Raw genomic sequence first — 20,535 nt, 5'->3', positions numbered from 1 at the left:
CTATTCTGGTGTCGCTGCACATACATTTGCTGCAACCTCACTATGTTTTCAACTTCTCCCATCCTCAGAAGTAACAGGGAGAGAGGAAGTAAAACAAATGCCTTTCTCTCCAGAGTTGATCACATTTACCTGTGGGTAAGATCAGATGTTATTTATAAAATACAGTAAGTAGACTCACAACTTGCACAGGAGTTACGTTCCAGGGAATTGCGCATAAAGCTAAAATTGCATATAGTCAGAACAATTCCAGAACAACTCCTGGTGACTATACCTACTTTTCTAAAGCTGGTGAGCCTTGTGAGGTATTGGAAATTCTCATGGGAGCCTCCCAGAATCCACACAAGAGCTTCATAGAACCCAGTAAGCAAGGCAGAGAACTTAAAAGTTCTTTCTGCAGCAGAAAAACCCAGCGCAGAAAGCGCTTTTAAGCTTTCCACCTTATGTGCATTAAATTTGTGCAATTGCAACTGGCTGGCCGCCAAGTGCGTTTTAAAGCTGGGTTGTGCAAGGTAATGCAATGCACACAAGCTGTGAGCTGACTGTATGCCTAAGGCCTTATTCTGTGTTGAAATTTCCAACTAGCCTAGCTATTCTGAGTGGCTGAAGTCTCTACACTGCTGAGTAGGGGTACGTGATCAATGCTTTCTTCTTAGCAGAATAATCAGAAGCAAAGTTAGACGCTGCTAGGACTTACATATCCATAATGGCCTTTCTCTGCACAGTTGTAACAGTACACGGAAGCAGAATGCTCAGCTTGTGTTTCAGCCTGCGTCAGCGGTCCCGGCCTGGTCTGCAACAGAAAAAATAGCAAGAATTACACGTAGCAAGATTCCAAATACAACTAATTAAAATAATTTAGCAACACACACCTACAACCTAATCAATAACAGTACAATTGGAGTTGTCACCCAATTCTAGATTTTGAATTGACCTCATTTATCAGCTAAGGCTACGTTTCCATACACATTTATCTGGAAGCTAGACTAATTGTATGTTCATGGTGTCTTAGCCTAGATGTAAATTCTGCTAAAAGTGCATGAAGTTCTAAGATCTGTCTTGATGCATTTTTTTTAACAGTACAATCGTTAAAATGTCTACTTGGAAACAAGTCTTGTTGAGTTCAGTGGGGCTTATTCCCAGGTAAGCTGTGTAAAACTATGACCTAAGTATCTTTATAAATGTGTGTTTAGCAAACACAGCTAGATCCTTAACCTTTTCAGAGTTATCTGCTTGCACTAGCTGTCTCTGATGAACAGGTCCTTAGATTCAAGGGTGAGAAAGAACTACTTCTGACTCCCTGGAAAAACCTTGTAGTCAAGGTAAAGGTAAAGATAAAGGTAAAGGGGCCCCTGACTGTTAGGTCCAGTCGCGGACGATTCTAGGGTTGCGGCGCTCATCTCGCTTTATTGGCCGAGGGAGCTGGCGTACAACTTCCGGGTCATGTGGCCAGCATGACTAAGCCACTTCTGGCGAACCGGAGCAGCGCACGGAAACGCAGTTTACCTTCCCGCCGGAGCGGTACCTATTTATCTACTTGGACTTTGACGTGCTTTTGAGCTGCTAGGTTGGCAGGAGCAGGGACCGAGCAACGGAAGCTCATCCCGTCACGGGGATTCGAACCACTGACCTTCTGATCGGCAAGCGCTAGGCTCTGTGGTTTAGACCACAGCGCCACCAACGTCCCTGCGCCACCCGAGTCCCACCGCGTCAAGGTACACAATACTAAAAAGACCATGTGCTGAACTTGGGATAAGACAGGAGTAGCTGATGTGGGGCCATCCAGATATTGCTGGACTCCAACTCTCATCAGGTCCAGCCAGCCTGGTCAATGGTCAGGGATAATGGGAGTTAGAATGCATAAACATCTGAAGGGGACTACATTGGCTATCCTTGTGGATGGCAACTTCTGATTTCTTAAAATAATGCTTGTGGTAACACAATATTAACTTACTGAAAAGGAAAAATAATCTGTCTTCTATTTTATGAAATAAACATATATCACTGAACCTATTCATCAGCGCGATATATAGCCTCTTAGCCACTCTTAAAATAATTGTATGGAATATAAAAAAGGGTAAATAAACCTACATCTGTAGACTTGTGGTGCACCTACAGTTTTATGATTCTATTTTCTGTTGAGTGCAAATAGTAGACAGATTAAAAAATTGTTGCTTATCAATGTTTTTGTTCCAGAGCTGCTTATTTTAGTAAATTGGTAATAATGATCGGAAATATTTTCAACCAATATTATCCTGCTCTCCAACGTATAGAAAGTATAGCAACAATTTTTTTTTCATGGGGACATGACTGTACATCAGCAACTGGAAGTAGAAACAATGGGAGCCTGCTTTTCTGTTCTATAAATCTTGCAAAAATCCTTAAGGAGTTTTGGATGCATGAAGAATGTGTGTTCGTGCAACATCAAAAGATGTCTGCAGGGCACCTCCTTTTGTTTATGTAATAGAAAAGGTCAGATTTAAGGAGACAAATTAAATTGAATACTTGCTATTCAGATTAACTATGCATATCTCCCTACAGCTGTCCAAAAGGCAAAGGAGAGGGGGGAAAGAAAGAAAAGAAACCCAATATGTTGTCAAGCTCACTATATTCTCATTATTTCAGATTTTAAAAAGCATTTAAGGCCTCTGATCCAATAGGTACAAAATGAAGTATTCATGATAGTAGCTGCTCTGTGTTATAGGATTTTTTGTTACAAACATTTAAATAATCTATATTTTGTAGGGTGATATCTTGAAGATTACTTCACTATCAATATATAGAAGTAATAACCCAGTAGATAGCATTACCTATGAAAGGTCCATCCCATCTGCTATTCTTGCTGAAAGCTTTTCATGCACCAGTAAACTCAGTAAATATCAGAAGATAAAGCATAAGCCTACCACGCCACGGATTTACTCCTAATGTCTCCTCAAAGTGCAGCCCCGATGCAACGATTACAAATGATTTTCTTCTAATGTCATTTTACATAACCCTTTTTTCTGCATGAGTAGTTAGTGCGGAATGAGTGAATGAATGAATGAATGCCATTAAAACAGTTAATCATTATCTGGGACACTGGCCTTCCTCCCTTCTCTGCAAGGAATCTCCATGACAAAGGCCAAGAGATCAAAATGCCAGGGCTGCCTCCACCGCCTATTTCTGACAGTAATTTTTTATGCAAATGGAACTGCTGGGCAGCTCTTTCTGTGACCTTGAGATGCCCTTATCTTAAACTGACTTTGATCCAATGAGGTCTTGCTTTTATGAAGCTCATTACTTCTTAAGATATGCATCTGACTTAAATTTCACTAATTAAAAGGAATTGCCTATTCACATTCCCCCCCCTGTTCTATCTTCCAACTACACACGTACACAAGGAAAAAAACCAGCATGACATGAAATGAACACTAATTTCTTTTCATTCAGATGTGACTTGGGAGAAATTTGCTCAAGAATGATGCTAAAAATTATTTATTATATTTACACCCTGCTCTTATGAGTCACTCCCAAACAGTCTCCTATCCAGATTTCTGTTCAGGTACATACCCACTTAGCTGCAGCTTCAAGTACTCCCACGGCATTCAGTGAAAGCACACTACAATATTCCCACAGCTGACCATGCAGTATGAGATTTGAACAACACTTTGGGCCAGAATCCAAAAAGCTCCTTTAGTCAGATCCAAGACTCCAATGACCTGGACTGCTCTTTTGACTTTTTCCCACTTAACCATCGCCTCCTGTGTCACACTGCAAACTATTTTTGAAATTACCTGGAATTCAGAAAACAGGTTGGTACGAGGAGGGAGAGGTGTACTACTGCCAGGGTGTGGGGGAAGAGACACGAAATCATCCACAGGACACATGAAGACAGACCACATTTCCCCACCTTCCCCACAAGAATATAATGGCCTTACTGAAGTCAAGATGCACTACATCCAGGGCATTCCCCCGATCCACCAAGTTTGCAACTTGTTTTTGAAAAGACACTCTACTCTATTTCTCCTTTACATCTGCAGGTGAGGCAGTGGAAGTGCTGGACCAGTGTCCTGCCTGGGTAATGGACTGGATGAGAGCCAGGTTCGAACTGCTAGGTTTGCAGGAGCAGGGACTGAGCAATGGGAGCTCACCCTGTCACGGGGATTCCAACCGCCAACCTTCTGATTGGCAAGCCCTAGGCTCAGTGGTTTAACTCACAGCGCCACCCGTGTCTCGGATGGGAGGCTTATTTAATGCTATATTATTGGATACAGTCCATAAGCCCAAACTTGAGCTTTGTTTGCATCAGAATTTTTGCTTATCTTAACCAACAAATATGCATCTGAACTACACCATCCTTTACTGGAACAATCTTGAAATCTATGTAGCTGCAGCTAGCCTCCTGTAATGTGGACAGAAATCTCACAAGAACTGCTCAAACTTTCTTTCCTACTTGGGCTTCTTTCTTGTCCCATCTCCCTGGTTTCAAATGTGAGGCCTGTGGGTTATTATTTCCCCCCTCTAGATTATGTTTTGGAAAATTTCAGATATTCATTACATAAATCCAAAAAAAAATTCCAGGAACAGAAAACTTTATGAAGTTTCCTTTTTGTTGGAGAGGAGAAAGTAGTTCACTTCAGAGTAAAACTTCCTTCCTTCATTCCCTTCAGACAAGAAGCTGAGTGATTCTCTCTCCCTCTCAGACTTGGTAATAATTAAGCCTAAGGCTAAACTTTAAAATACAGTTATTCATGACTTGTAATAACTATAACAGTTAAATAAAAAAAAAACAAAAAAACAGAAAAAGTTTGAAATCTACTGCTTCTCTGAAGAACCATAAAAAAAATCTTACTCCATCTTCCATGTGACAATCCAACAGATATTTGAAGATGGCTATCCTATCACCCCTCAGTCTTCTCTTCTCCAGGCTAAACATACCCAACTCCCTCAATCGTTCCTCATAAGGCTTAGTTTCCAGTTAGAATCTGACCAAGGCGTTACTTCTCACTTCCTATATACAGAATACTCTGGCACTATCTTCAGTACGAGAATCTTCATCCCAAAGTAAACTTGCTCTTCCCTACCACAGAAATGCTTTTAAGAAGGCAAACCTGTCAGGCCCAGGAAGATGCAGATGACAAGCTAAGATGGCACACTAGATTGGAGTGAAGTAGCATGTAACACAGCCATAGCTCTGGGATTATAGTCAGCTAGCAACGTCATGTCCGGCATTGTTTGGGAAATCTAAGAAACTCCCAAATCAGTGCAGTTTTAAAATTAGGTGTTAAAATCAGTGGAATTCTGAAAGTTTCAGTCTGCCATCTTGATTCAAAATGATATCCAATTGTATCTAAACGTGCTCCCTGATCTCAGGAACCATCATGCAAAATTTGGTTGCGGTATCTTAAGAAGTGTCCAAATTCACAGCAAACAAACAGCTTTCCAAAATACAGCAGATTCCACCAGCCACAACTCCTTGCTTTCACTTCATTTATAAGTCTTTTTCTCCTGAGAATCCTTAAAATGTTACAGTAGCAGCACCTTTTTGTGAGCTCTTTCCATTGCGTTGCTATCATGTTTAAAGGTTTTCAGGAGGCAGTAGACAGCACATGGGGAAACTGCAACCTTTCATTTGGGAAAATCCTAAGCATTATATGCTAACCAAATGGCCCTCAGCTGCAACACAATTTGCTCGGAAGGGCTCTGAGCAGGAGGCAGTGGCTGTCATGTGTAAGCCCTCTCCTTTCTCCAGAAGATTAATCCGGACAGACCACACAGCCTGAATGAAATCACGCCACACTACAGTATAGACTCATGCACTTTCTTCATTCCATTTCTCCAATCTGAGTGTGATAGGCAGAGAGAAAGAAGAAGCAGCGGCTATGCACTGGCCAGGCGAATGTATGGTGGTGAAGTGGCTGAAAAAGATGGAACTGGAATGGGAAAGAGGGGAGAAGCTAGATAATTATAGTCACTGGAACCAGGAGTCTCAAGTTATAACTTTCCCCACCCAATGAGCGCAATTCAAAGATTATTGGAGAGACCTGCAAAACGCTCTTTTTTAAGTCAACATTTCCTAGACACCAGATAGGAGGACAAACCTGCTTCCTAACATATGCAGCAAATCGGGTGCCAGTCACCAAGTACAACTTTTTAAAGGTGTCAAAAGGTGCATTCCATCCCGATAATGAACCTTTCAGTGGAAACTACATAATTTACCCTTGAAACTGATAAAAAGTATTCATCTTGAAGCAGTTGCTCCATTCATCTCCCCAGTGGAGTGAAAAGCTCCACGACCTTTTAAACTAAACTATAGGTCTAGTTCTTGAGGACTGGTCCACAGAGCTGATTGGTTCAAGAATAGCTTTCATTGACTTGATAAGGAGAAAAAGATTGGTTGAGACAAGCTGAAGCAAGCAAAAGTGCCTCTGAACCATCAAAGACTCTCCACACACACTATTATGGTAATGTAACCAGTGATGCACCCGATATACATTATATGTAGAGCACCTAAGGTATGGCTAAGTATCAGGCAATAACTTAGTAGCTGATGTCAGGTGCAAGCAATTAACAGTGAGGAGAAATTCTGCAGAATGGAGCTTGTGGTTACGAGCCCTGCTGATACATGGCATACGTAAATGAACCTGCAATGTGCATAACCACCATAGACAATTAAGATGATGCAATATTTAAGAAGCAACTTTCTAATAGTTAAAACGGTCTGCCTCTTATATGAAGGACAAATCTGTGACACATACATGTTAATAGCAGGTGCACCATATCATGGTAAGTAGAAACAAGCACATTTTTCTATCTCAAATAACACTCCATTAAGTATAGATGATGAACTATTTCATCCTTTTTAGGAGACATACTACATGGGTCATTTTTTCCAGTTTAAAAACTGCCAATACCAGATATAATTTAATGTCATAATTGTGTACTTTCTTTGGACGGGTGGGGGGTTTGAATCATGTCACGCACCCAATAGATTCCCACTCCACTGGGTAATTCCTTAATTAGGCAGATTTTTGAAACATGTATTATGTACACAACAGACCGGAACAGCTCCTTTGGATGTTTTTCTCTTCTTTTTCAGTCCTATTGAGTGATTGCATCATTAAGTCACACATGCTACAAAATAACAATCCTTTTGAAAATTCATGAAAAAGAGCTGCACACATTACTAATTTATAGAAGTGCGAATGTCAACATTTTGACTTTAAGGTAAAAGTACTTAAAATGTTAACAGACTTGATGTTTGACTTATTTAAATTAAACTTTTTTTTTTTTTTACTATAATAAACCCAATAAAATCCAAAGCTTTCTCCAGAAAGGTTTACATTTTTCCTTCATAGATTGCATTCTGGTTGTGAACTTTGATCTGAAGATTAAAGCTAGGAATGGTTCCATGTAGCTATGACCAAACCCCATAAGATAAGGGCTCTTATGGGAAATGCTTAAAGGCACCTGAATACTGAGAGAGTGGAGTATGATATTAGGTTTTGTTTAAATGGCAGGCTTTTTAATTGGGCTAGAACTTGCAAATGGCCAGAAAAATGACATGTAAGTTGTTCAATACATAGTACAAGAGGTATGACACAATAGCTTCTACAGAATAGACATTACATAATGAATTGTAAATAAATGCAAATTATAGCAGCTACCACTATGGAAAAATGTTAAAATCTACAGAGAAAAAGCGACTGTGAACATAATCTTTTGAAGCTTACATATATGTAGCACTCTCAAATATTGATTTGCAATATCACACACACACACACACCCTAGACTGAGAAATGCAAGCCAACTTCTAAACGCTCCAAAATCTTCATGGCTTAAAAAGCATCCTAATTTTCCCCAAAGGTCGTGCCACATACTCACTGGTCCATAGCTAATTTTACATGGAATGAAAAGCATTATTTAAATAGGGTGGTGCATTAAACTCCCAACCATTTCCTATGGAGCTCTCAAGCTCCAGACCTATCTTTCCTCTATTTTAATTTTAAAGTAAGTTAGCAGAGGCTTCCTGCTTAATCCCCAGAGACTACCTGTACAGTGACATAAACACACAAATTTATGACAGCAACATAAATGCTCCTCTAAAGTAATGTGCAACATTAAGTGAAATCGTTTCCTGGAAAGATATTATAGGTATCTATATTTTATTTGCCATCTTAAACATATCTGGGTCTTTATGGCCTTATTTTAAAAATGTATTTCCTTTTTTTATATATTTCCTGGTGCAAATGGACTGCATAAATAAGCAATGTGCTATGAGGCTTCAGACTAGCCGATAAACCCTTTCAATTTTCATGCCAGCTTCTTCTTTTGTAATTCAAATCTGGCTGGAAACTGGCAGCTCTGAAAACTGAAACAAGCACTGCCACAAATACCTTGTAATGCTATCGACCTTGTCTGCCCATGCAGTGAGAAAGGGGGCTGCATATGTGTCTGCAGTCATCCAGATAACACAACTCATTTTTGGGGGGGATAACAGAAGCCAGCCCCGGACTGTGCACCAAAAGCAGAGTCATTACTAGGCAAGCTAGAGAATAAGTCTCTTCAAAATACAGAGCACATTTTAAAAACCATACGCAGGGCTCAGCCACTGCTTTCATTACCAATTTTAATTTAGCTCCTTCAGTTTGCCAACCAGATAAACTCTTCAGTGCTGGTTTTTTTTTTAATCTATTTGCCACATTTTATGTTTAAGATTATAGTAATATGGGGCAGAAGGAGGAATCACTTTTAGAGGAAATAAAGAAACAGAGCCGCTTATCAGCATCCATCAGAAAGTTCATTAATCAGCAAGGCTTTGTGCCCCCTAAATTGAAAGGTTAAATAATCCTCTCAGGGATATTTCTAGGAACCTCCACCAATTGTCGGCGAGGGGCTACCATTCACAACACTCTGGATCAGTGACAGGGTATTTTGCCAATGTTTGGACCTCAAACAATGATGGACAAATGGCCTAGCTCACAAAGAAACCTCTTAGCTAAAAGGATGGAAAGGAACCACAAGCTTGGATGATGACTGGGAGTGGAGATCCCATGTTCATTTTATCAGGACGTTTATGAGGGAAGCTAGTATACTTTTCTAAACGAGCCTGAGTACAACGGCATATGAACATGCGCGCAAATTTGTATATTAACCTGTATGAACACATTAGCTGTACAGTGGTACCTCGGGTTACATACGCTTCAGGTTACAAATGCTTCAGGTTACAGACTCCGCTAACCCAGAAACAGTGCTTCAGCTTAAGAACTTTGCTTCAGGATGAGAACAGAAATCGTGCTCCGGGGGCGCGGCAGCAGCGGGAGGCCCCATTAGCTAAAGTGGTGCTTCAGGTTAAGAACAGTTTCAGGTTAAGAACGGACCTCCGGAACGAATTAAGTACTTAACCTGAGGTACCACTGTACTTATAAACAGTGCTTTTTCCCGGGGGTACTCAAGGGTACGCTGTATCGGCAGGTCTTTTTTTCTAGAAGAAGGCACTGGTTAAAAGTGTGGCACTTACTGCAACAACTTTATGGTGAGTACTGGCACCCTTTTCTCCAGAAGAAAAGCACTGCTTATAAACCTAGTAGATACATATCACTGAATCAGTTATATTTGTTAGTAACATGCTGAGGAGCTTCACTTTCTGATCTTTACTACTGTGTTTAACCAACTTCAAATATGCAGGAAGTGCCCAAAATAACCTGCAATATTAAAGTGTTTGCACGTTTTAAAAAAGGAACTGTGCATTAAATGAAATATATTATTTTTGTTCGCAATAAGAAAACAGCATAATGAGCCGACCACAACGAACAAACCACAGAACAACAGGTGCTGAGAAAGTGTAAAAATAAATTTAAACGTGGTGCATGTGTGTGCGTTTTAGTGCTGTCCTACAAATAGATTCCCGGTGGATGAGAAGATTGTGGTTGCTCTTCAGCTGCTGCTTCACCAGACCTCCTACAGGAATGGGATGGCCAGCCTAGTCTAGTCTAGTCCCTTTAAGGAATTGAAGGACTGGGAAGAGGCTGGGAAGGGAAGGGTCCTTGCTGGGCTTCTGACGTATCTTCCCAGTGGATAGTGAAGGATGTGTGGGCAAGGGTTGCTATTCAGCTGCCACTTCATCAGACCTCTTGCAGTGAAGCGATGGACTGTCTACTTTCTTTAAGGGCTGGGTCGAGGTTGGGAAGGGTGTATCTTCCCAGCAGATGCCGAGGCAGTGGCCCACCTTGGTGACTGCACAGTTCTCAGAGAAAGGATCAAAGGAACGTACAAAAAAAGGCAGCTTCATTAATGACTACAAGAGATGGTGTAGATCAGTGGAGAGAACCATTCAGCCTTAAGGAGGTTTCTGTATCTTCTTGGCGGCCTGAACTTGCTTTCAAGGGACCATCTGTGGTAACTGCTCTAGCCATGTTATTACCGTATTTTTTGCACCATAACACTCACTTTTTTCCTCCTAGAAAGTAAGGGGAAATGTCTGTGCATGTTATGGAGGGAATGCCTACGGGTGGCGGGGGGGGGGGTCTGCTGCAATCATGAGCAGAGGATCCATGGTTCCCCTTCCTTCCTTTGTCCGTGGCTCGCTTTGAAACAGCAAAGCGGGAAAAGCCACTGAGTGGGGAGGAGAGAGGGACAGAGAGCCTGCTTGCTTTAAAGGAGCAAAGCGGGAGAGGAGAGGAGCCTTCTCCCCTTATACCCCTCTTCTTCATTATTAGCAGCATCCTTCTCCACCCACCCCACGCATGCTCCTTGTCCCTTGAGTGCTTTTCCTTCCCTTCCCACTTAAAACGTGGTTACAAAGCACGGATCCACATGGATCCTCAGGATTTTTGCATTGGGCTACTCCAAACTCACTGTCAGATCACATGTCTGTGGCCACAGCATGAACCACAAAAATCATACATCCACTGTTTCGTTTAGAATATTTTTTTTCTTGTTTTCCTCCTCTAAAAACTACGTGCGTCTTATGGTCAGGTGCGTGTTATAGAGCGAAAAATATGGTATATTCTTTCACCTGAGATTAAGTGAATCGACACCTGTACGATCACAAAGGAAAGACTGTCAAAAAGAGTGTAAGCTTTGGGTCAAATCCATCTGGGCGGAGTTCAAGACTTCTTCTCATTACAGAACCTGTGAAATTTGGAAAATTATATTGTATTAGACGCCTATTTGTATTCACATTACCCCCTTTTTTTCTTTCCTGATATTGTAATTGACTCCCTGTGGTGTGCCTTTCCCCTTTTGAGACAGCAGCTAGTGCCCTAACTTAATAAAAGTAATAGGCTAATCAGTTTTTTTTATAATGTGTTTAGAAGTTAAAAAAATAATTGGCTAAAGAACAAATTAAATCATTATTGAACTTTGATTCAGGAATTCGATAATTTGCTTATAGAGAGGAATGAATTGGACAAATTTAAGATTTGAATCAATAGTGTTACGTAAAGTACATGGAGAGAAGGACCTTGCAATGGGAAATCGGTGATTTTTTTTCTAATGGGAAACATTAAAAGAGAGAAACTTGGATAGGAGGAGGCAAGTAGGCATGTAACAAACAGAGGATATGAAGGACATTTTTTTCTAATGAATTAAAAATATATGAATGAAGGAAAGGAATTGTTAAGAGAAAAGAAACTACTGAGGTTAACAGAGGAAAAATTAAAGCAAGGCACAGAGAATTCCACAGATACTTCAAGAAAATGATTCAAAAGCAATGATAAAATAATTCAATAGATGCAGAAACAGGTCCAAATGCAGGAGGACGTTGAGGATAAGATTAAGGATGTAATTGATAAATGTGCAATAGTGGGCAGAAAGATTACTAGTGAACAACAAACGTGTAAGGGTGATGCTAATTCAAGATGGCAGTGATAGTAGTTGCTTTGTTCTGAGCTGCACCATTTGTTTTTAGTTTGGGCATATGAAATTAAAATATTTTCACTTTCCTTTGCATTAGTTTAATTCTTTTACAACCCCCTCCCCAATTAACTGCAATTGCTCATTACAACAGTGGAGATGAGCGACTTATAAGACCCATTAGTTTTTATAATGATGATAACGTGGTGTATCCAAGCAACAAACAAAGCAGATTGGCCCAATATCTTTTGCCAAGTGTGGTGATCACACAGGGCCCCCGGACGTTTGACGGTCTATTGATCCTGTGCCACCACCCCGTATCTCACGGGGACACACGGAGTCCAGTCGGTTGTTAACATTAACAAACAATCAAGTTTATTTTTAAATGCAGGAACAAGCTTATAGTTATAGTTAATTTTTCTCCTGTCAGTTTCTTATTCTTAGTTTCTAACAACTTCAAACTGATTATTCCCAACTATCTATCTGACTCCACCTAACAATTCCTCTCACTCTCTCACAATACAACTCTACCAAACCACACCTAATCCTCCCTCTTCCTTCTTCACTCCCAAACCTCAACTCTCAACTCCCAAACCTCAACCCTCAACTTTCAAAACCTCCCACTCTAACTTTTACTCCCGCCTTGCATTCTCGCTGGCCAATCACATCACACCCATTTTAACCCTTTCCTTATGACCCATCCTAGGAGGCAAACGCTACACCAAGGAAAGACAATCCTGGCCTTAAGAAATCTGCAACTCCAGTACAGAATCCTTTTGACTCCTTGTGCTCAGAAGCAGAAGATCAGAGGCTTAAGATGAAGGAGCAAAAAGATGACAGTATGTCTTCCCCTTCATTTATTTAACAGGAAATTCCTACTAGAAAAGCAGACCTGAGTGTTTGCTACTCAGCCAACACTGCAATTTCCTTAAAAACAGCTGAATGGCATCACAGAAAAGCTGTGTTGATGGATCAACAGGTATTAATAATATTATAAAAAGGAAGATTTTATTAAAGCTGTACAAGCAAAGTTACCCTTTGTGTATGCAGAAAAGGCCTCTGATAATATAGAATGGCATTTTTGTTGGAAGCACTCAAGAGAGGGAAGTGAGAAGTGAAGAAGAAAAAATCATTAAAAAAACAATCCTGATTGACTGGCTTTCCACTTGGCCAATCACTAGTGGGCAAGGGGGCGGGCCCACCAGGGCCTAATGCTCCTTTTTGCCACATGTGTTTTCTTGGAGCAATCCTGGTTTATTTCTGGAGGAATGGATGATTGCTGAGTCTCCCATTTTGACCAGTAGAGCGTGCGATCCAGAACACACAGGTCAGGTAAGTGTGGTGGTGAGGTGACAATTGGTAGGGCTGGGCAAGCTGGAGCTGCTTGTTGCTGCCACCAGTGCTAGGCCCAGTGGCAGCCTGGGCCTGACTCCGCAAGGTGCAGGGTGCAATCCTCCCCAAGCCCTAGCAGATCAGGGCCTTTGGATGCTGCCAAGGAATGCAGTGCCCATCAGCAGTGTCATCCCACCTCTGCAAGGTGTGGGGTGAAATCCACCCCAGCGCTTAGCTGAGTCTGGAGCTGCTGACTTGCATCTAGTAAATAACTAAATGTCTACTCAGAAGAAAGCCGCACAGAGTTCAATGGGCCTTACTCCCACGTAAGGGTGTGTGGGGCTATAGTGTTTTATCTAGGCAGCCAGGGCTCTTCCGGATGACAAGATCTATTTGCACCATGTCAGTGAGGACCACTTGCTTTTTGAAATTCTCCCATATATACAGAACTCCCTGTGCACCTTTCGGACTGTATCTATGGTTTTCCCCTCTGTGGCAAATAACTGGGGTCAAATAAGTGTTGTTCACTTTTTATAATAGATGGAAGATAGATCTCCCTTGGGAGGTTCTGGACTCTCCTTCCTTGGAGGTTTCTAAGCAGAGGCTGGATAGCCATCCGTCATGGATGCTTTAGCAGAGTTTAGCAGGAGGTTGCACTAGAAAGATTATTCTTTGTTTTTCTACTTCAACAATACAGTGGTGCCTCGCAAGACGAAAAGAATCCGTTCCGGGAGTCTTTTCGTCTTGCGGTTTTTTCGTCTTGCGAAGCAAGCCCATTGACGGAGTAGCGCTATTAGCGCTATTGACATTTTAAGGGCTAAAAACGGCTTTTTAAGGGGTGGGGGATTAGCGGTTTTGCTGCTAAAATGCTTTTAGCAGCTTAGCGATTCAGAATAAGGGGTTTTGGAGCAAAAAAAAATTCAATTTTTTTGTCATTTTTCGTCTTGCGAAGCAAGCCCATAGGGAAATTCGTCTTGCGAAGCGCCTCTGCAGACGGAAAACCCTTTCGTCTTGCAGGTTTTCCGTCTTGCGAGGCATTCGTCTTGCGGGGCACCACTGTACTTCATTACGTTCCTATCATTTTATGTAATTGTATTTTGTATAAATTATAAAAATTATAAATAAAATATATTCTACTTACAAGCAAAACATTAAAATAGCTACCTTTCTACCAGTAGGATAGGAGGGGGCATGAGCATAGCCAGAATTTTTGTAAGGGGGAACAAGCTTTCGTTGGGGGGCAGAACCTCAGATTTGTATTGATTTGTATTGATTTTTACTTATGGGGGCCCCCCACCCATAGGGGGGGTCACAGTTAGGAAACAAGGTTGGAAGGGGGCCACAGTTGGGGAAAGGTTGGGAAACCAAGGTACCACTGTATTATCAAAGTTTCAAAATACTATGAAGAAACTACCTGATGTGAATGTTAACAAAACCTGCTGTGTTATTTTAAACAGCTTCATTTATTTTGATCAGGTGTTTTATTATTGTATAGTGGATTATTGCATGGATGGTTTATTTCATGTTCCATAGCCTGCTGTTGTATCAGCAGATAAAGCAGATTGTGTGTGTGTGTGTTTGCACACATGCAACTAGCACATCATACTTTGCCATTACATCCAAACCAGACTACTGAGTGTTACATATTCATGCCTTTTTGGAACTGTCTTTAAAAGGTAACAGAATTTAAGTTATCACAAATTAAATGTTTTCTGCATTTGGGCAATATACTGTTAAATCAGTCTCTGTCCTGATTGGAAAACATTTTTTCAATTAAAAGTAGTTGTCTGCATTATACCTTGAAATTAACTCTTTTAACTAGAAATATTTGAGATGGTTTAACATTCATTTGCTTTGGGGTATAATTGTGTTTACTCTGTGTGTAGATAGCAAGGTGTAACCTCCTTCCCCTTCTAGGCCAACTCAGAACAAACTGCTGGCACTCTGACTATGTGCCAGAGCATCCAAACCAAGCATTCAGCAGCCCAGAGCCCTACAAACAGAATTCTGTTCTGCTGAGGCCAGTTTGTATGTGATGGGGGCCCAGTAAAGAAGAATAGTTTAAAAAATTATTTTTTTAAAAAACTGAAAGGGAAAAGATAATCTAAAACTATGGAATAAATCATAGGTTAAAAGTAAAAAAGTAGTTTCATGCGCTCATCAGCCTACATAAAGTATGAGTCAATTTCACCAGACAGCATCAGTGTTGATAAATACATGGAACATTGCTCTGCTATTATGGTTAGGACAGACTTTTCAGTAGAAACTAATGCTCAACTACAAAACCCAGCCATAATTTTTATATCCCTGGTCATTCTGCTTTTAGAAGGTAGAAATGATTGACTGGGACTGACTGAGCTGGTTCCATGACACGTTGAGTAGTTGTATGTCTCCTCTAAGGAATCTGGAACCAATGACTTCTGAAGACTGCATGCAAAGTAGAAGAATCACTGATGTAACTAAAAGCTTTTTAAAAATCAGGAAGGAAGTAATAACTACTTGCCCGCCATGTCAGATCCCACCAGCATGTAGTAACTGCTACAGACATCACAGCATACCACTGCACAATACGGAGAGAATCAGTCTTTGAATTCTCAACCAACGCCATCATGTATTATTATAAAACACTGTGAGCCTTACAGTGAGTGTAACATTTAGAAAAAGTTCAATCTATATGAGCATTTAATCAGTTCTTGATATGTGGATCACTGATAGCAGAAACTATCAGTGGCTAAGCATTTCGGATGCAGAGAGAGAACAGTGAAACATGTGTCACACAACATATCCTCTCCCACTGTGCTGCTGAATACTTGTGAAATTTTTAATGTCACAGTGCAGAAGTTTCAAATGATGCCAAACTACATGCTGCTAACAAACCGTTACCTAGGAGCTTACCAAATGATTAATACGGCACATTTTTTTTCTTCAGCTATATGCTCACACTGCCATAAATCCTGCAGGAGTAATCATACATCCTGCTGTTATAAAACAGGGGTCAGAGCTAGGCTTCCGGGTGAATTGCGGTCTACTACTTTAAAAGACAAAACACAGAGAAGAGATCCGTGATGCAGCATTGGAAAGAGTGAAGATCTTTCAAAGAACGGAATTTATTTCCTTCTTTAAGTAGCAAAAGCTGCACAAAACACCAAAAACATTGCCCATTTCCCCCACTCACTAGCATGGGTGTTGTGGGTGTTGTGTCACCAGGAGCACTGCTGCGTCCTTCAAGGATTCTGGGACAAGGGTCCATGACGTTAATATGCACATGCCTGTTTAGATGCATAGATGCCTCTAGACAAATTTAGATAGTGGGTGACTGGCATCCTACCAGCATTCCACTTTGCTGTATGCCCAATCACCCTATAAGCAAAGTTTAAAAAACAAAATACCACATAAGTTTAAAAGGAGAGAAAGGGGTAGGAGATCTGAGGCCTGGCTCAAAAGCTTGGCCCCCCTGTACCAACGCCCCTGTGCGTCATTAGTCACTCAGTCCTTCTTTCATAACGCTCAACATGAAAATCGGATGGTGTTCAGTCAGCTGTAGAATTGTATACTCTCATATGATCCTTTTGGGATTTGAATGAAATTTCACTAAATTTTTGTTTAATTTTAAAATTTTCTCTTGTATTACAATGAATAAGTGTAAATCATGTCACATCTGGTATAAGCCCGTAAGTTACTACAGATAGAAGATTTGTTCATAAATTTTAAGGGGGGAAATGAAGAACCGTAAATGAGATCCTAAACTGTACAGTTGTTGTTGTTGCTGCTGATAATAATAATAATAATAATAATAATAATAATAATAATTGCTTTCGATTTCAAAATCAATATACACATCACATTCCTAACAAAATAATGGCTGCACTAATAAGACCAATAGGTGGGGTTTTTTTGTGTTTTGTTTTTTTTACAGATGATGGCCTTTACAGAGAGCAGGGCAAATAGAGCACAACTTTTCTCCTGCTACCTGATCTCTCTGCGGTTTTCAGTGCCATTGTTCATGGTATCCCCCTTGACTGGCTTTGCAGAATAGGAACCGGAGACATTGTGTTACAGTGGTTCCATTCCTATCTACAGGACCGGGTCCAGAGAGTAGCACTGGGAGAGAGTTTTCTGGACCGCAGGCAGGGCAGTGTTTTATACCCAATGCTATTTAATATCTAAATGAAGCTGCTGGGTGAAGTCATTAGAGGTTTGGGGGCAAGGTGCCATTGGTATGTTCTCAGCTCTACTCCATAACAGCTGAATTCAAGTGGGTGGGTGGGTCCTGGATCGGTGCCTAGATGCAGTGGTGGAAAAGATGAGAGAAAAGCTTGAATTCTGCCAAGTCGGAGGCACGTTGTGGGTGAGTGGTTGCCACGCCTGATAAATCGGTCAACTGCCTGCCCTAAATTGAGTTGCACTCTTCCTGGGGTAGGCACCTGAAGGTCTTCTGGATCCAGCTTTGTCACTCTAGTCCCAGGTAGCCTCACTGGCTAGAAGAGCCTTTTACAAGCTGTATTTGGGTACTAGGCAGAGGGCCTTCTTGTGGAATGCCCTCCCTTCAGATGACAAGGAAATAAACAACTGCAGTGGTACCTCGGGTTTAAGAACAGTCCAGTTTAGGAAAGATTTGGTTTACAAACTCCACAAAACCAGAAATAGTGTCTTGGTTTGAGAACTTTACCTCGGTCTAAGAACAGAATCCGAATGGTGGAAGGGCACCAGTGGCAGAAGGCCTCATTACGGAAAGCACACCTCGGTTTAAGAACGGTTTTGGTTTAAGAACAGAATTTCGGAACGGATTAAGTTCATAAACCGAGGTACCACTATATCTGACTTTTAGAAGACATCTTAAAGCAGGCCTGCTTAGGAAAGTTTTTAATGTTTGATCTTTTATCATGTTTTCAATGTTCTGCTGGGAGCCACCCAGAGTGGCTGGGGAAACCCAGCCAGATGGGTGAGGTATAAATAATAAAAAGTTGTTGTTGTTGCTGTTGTTGTTGACAACTGGATTACTGCAATGCACTCTATGTGGGGCTTCCCTTGTGATTGACCCGCAAACTTCGGTTAGTGCAGAATGCTGCAGCACAGTTGCAGACAGGAGTGGAGCCATGCCAGAATATAATCTGCATAAGTTGCTGATTTGTTAGTGGGCTAAATTCAAGGTGTTATACTGGAAGACTTTAACAGCTTGGGACCAGTTTACTTGCAGGATTGCCATAGTCCACATGTGCCTACTCAACTGCTTCCTAGTTAAGTACAAAACTTCCTAGTTAATTCAGAACTTTGAAAAGTATATTTGAGGTGGGGGTACAGGAGGTGATCATCAGTTACTCAACATCCACAAATATAAACATTTTATTATACGGAAAACTGAAATATGAGTAGTTTCACAACACAGAAAAGCTTATAATATACATTTAGAAAATACTTGTGTATGATTTCATACAATATTATTGTCTAGCAATTGCATATTTAAAAGTGGAAGGAAACCTAAAATTGTTTCACGCTCAGGTTTAAAACTACATTCTATAGCTCCATACTTTAACTACTCTGAACACCCAGGTAAGCACAAAAGTGCAGTGACCATGTGTTGAAGATTCATTCATCTGGGATGGTCGATTCTGAAGATTCACTCTAGAGTGAATGTAATGGTTATAAAGATCACACCTTTACACTCCACATTAAGCAACTCCCCTAGGTTTACACCCCTCTCTCATTCTCTGTCTTTCACCTCCCATGACTCACATTTCTCCTCTCTAAGCAAGCATGGAGAATCAGAGAGAACTGACCAACAGTTTTAAAAAAACAACCCAGTTAAGTTATATTTGCACTGAATTTTGGGGGAATAAATTTGGGGTGGAGGGGATGTATTTGCATTAAAAAAACATTTTTGACAGTTTGTTAACTTGTACCTCATTGTACTTATTGTTATTATGCAACCAGCAATTATACTTTTGTATCCTGATACACAACTGAGAAGCCACTATTATTTTTACTGGGTACCCCTCCCCCCTTGTAATTGCTATGTTCTTCCAAAGAAGTCTGGGCTGCATATGGACATTATCATAACAGGACTGGGAGGTAAGTTAGATGGAGACATAGTGACTAGCCCAAGGCCATCAAGGGATTCATGACTGAGCAATGATATGAATCAAGGTTTTCAAAGTCCAATGTGTATTTCACCACATTCAACTGTCAGGACATGAATTTCAAGTAAAGACAAAATATATGAATGAGTAGTGGATTCTGTGGATGGTCCACGTTTTCACTCTAACCCTAACACATTTTCACTCTAAACGGAATGAAAATGTAAACTGTCCATGGGATTATATCCCAAAGTCTAGCTTCTAGAAGAGTCACCATGCTGCTCTCCTCCATTTTATAATATAGGATTGAAAGTGAAAGGAATACATCTCAAAATCAGATTTTTACTTACAAGAGAATCTAACCCTTTCACTTTCCATTTCATGCATTTGATCTTGCTTATGGAAATTCATTGTGGCCTGTGTCTTCCTTTTATTTCATATCTTTAAAGTGTTACAGAACTCACATTAAATGATAACGCAGAACTAATATTAGCATGCCTAATATGAACCCAGTAATCCTGGTGTCCAGAAGAGTACTATATTCTTCTGTTTTGGATGTGCTGCATCAACTGATACTCTGACAACAAAAATCATAATTTGTACTGTCGTTGAAGGAAATTACAGTGGTTCAAGAATTTGGAAATGAGGTGCCATGCCTCTTCTATTCTAGAAGCCTATTTTGAGGCCCTTCCTAACTACCAGGAGCGGGGACACTTATAAAAGATGCAGCAAACAAGCAAGGCTGATGGTTCCTCTATTTGTTACATTCTGAAAATGAAGTTTTGCTCCACGTAGGCAGGTTTGTTTTGCCTGGGCACAGTGTAGGGTGCTTTCTGTAGTTGTGCCCAAAGTCTAGAAGGTTATTCCAGTAATATTCAAGAGACAAGTGCACCACTGTCCTCCACACATCAATATTTGTTCAATAAAATATTTTGAATTAACAATGTTTGGCTGCTAATGTAACTGTTAGCTGAATATTTTATATCTTTTAATGTTTCTGTTTTTATATGCTGATGTATTGAGTCTGGTGTACGGTGGTACCTTGGGTTAAGAACTTAATTCGTTCTGGAAGTCTGTTCTTAACCTGAGGTGCCACTTGAACTAATGGGCCTCCCGCTGCCGTGCGATTTCTGTTCTCATCCTGAAGCAAAGTTCTTAACCCGAGGTACAATTTCTGAGTTAGCGGAGTCTGTAACCTGAAGCGTCTGTAACCTGAAGTGTCTGTAACCTAAGGTATCACTATATTTGTTAATATTATTTTATTTTTTATTGTGCTAAGCCACTTTAGGTGTCATTG

General features: G+C 40.7%; 1 protein-coding gene across 3 annotated transcripts in view; it reads right to left on the bottom strand.

Annotated features, from left to right (window-relative positions):
- Positions 1 to 20,535, bottom strand: part of ZCCHC7 (zinc finger CCHC-type containing 7) — a 122,145-nt gene that overhangs the window by 6,106 nt on the left and 95,504 nt on the right. For all 3 annotated transcript variants that reach the window (XM_083420097.1, XM_083420098.1, XM_083420096.1), the window contains exon 7: positions 695 to 790. In XM_083420097.1, coding sequence (XP_083276223.1) covers positions 695 to 790 — 96 coding nt within the window. The remainder of the gene's footprint in view (positions 1 to 694; positions 791 to 20,535) is intronic.

The sequence above is a fragment of the Podarcis tiliguerta genome (assembly GCF_965153285.1).
Source record: "Podarcis tiliguerta genome assembly, chromosome: 17".
Classification (NCBI taxonomy): domain Eukaryota; kingdom Metazoa; phylum Chordata; class Lepidosauria; order Squamata; family Lacertidae; genus Podarcis; species Podarcis tiliguerta.
The sequence above is the reverse complement of the archived record's forward strand: the minus strand, read 5'-3'. Positions and strand labels throughout refer to the sequence as shown.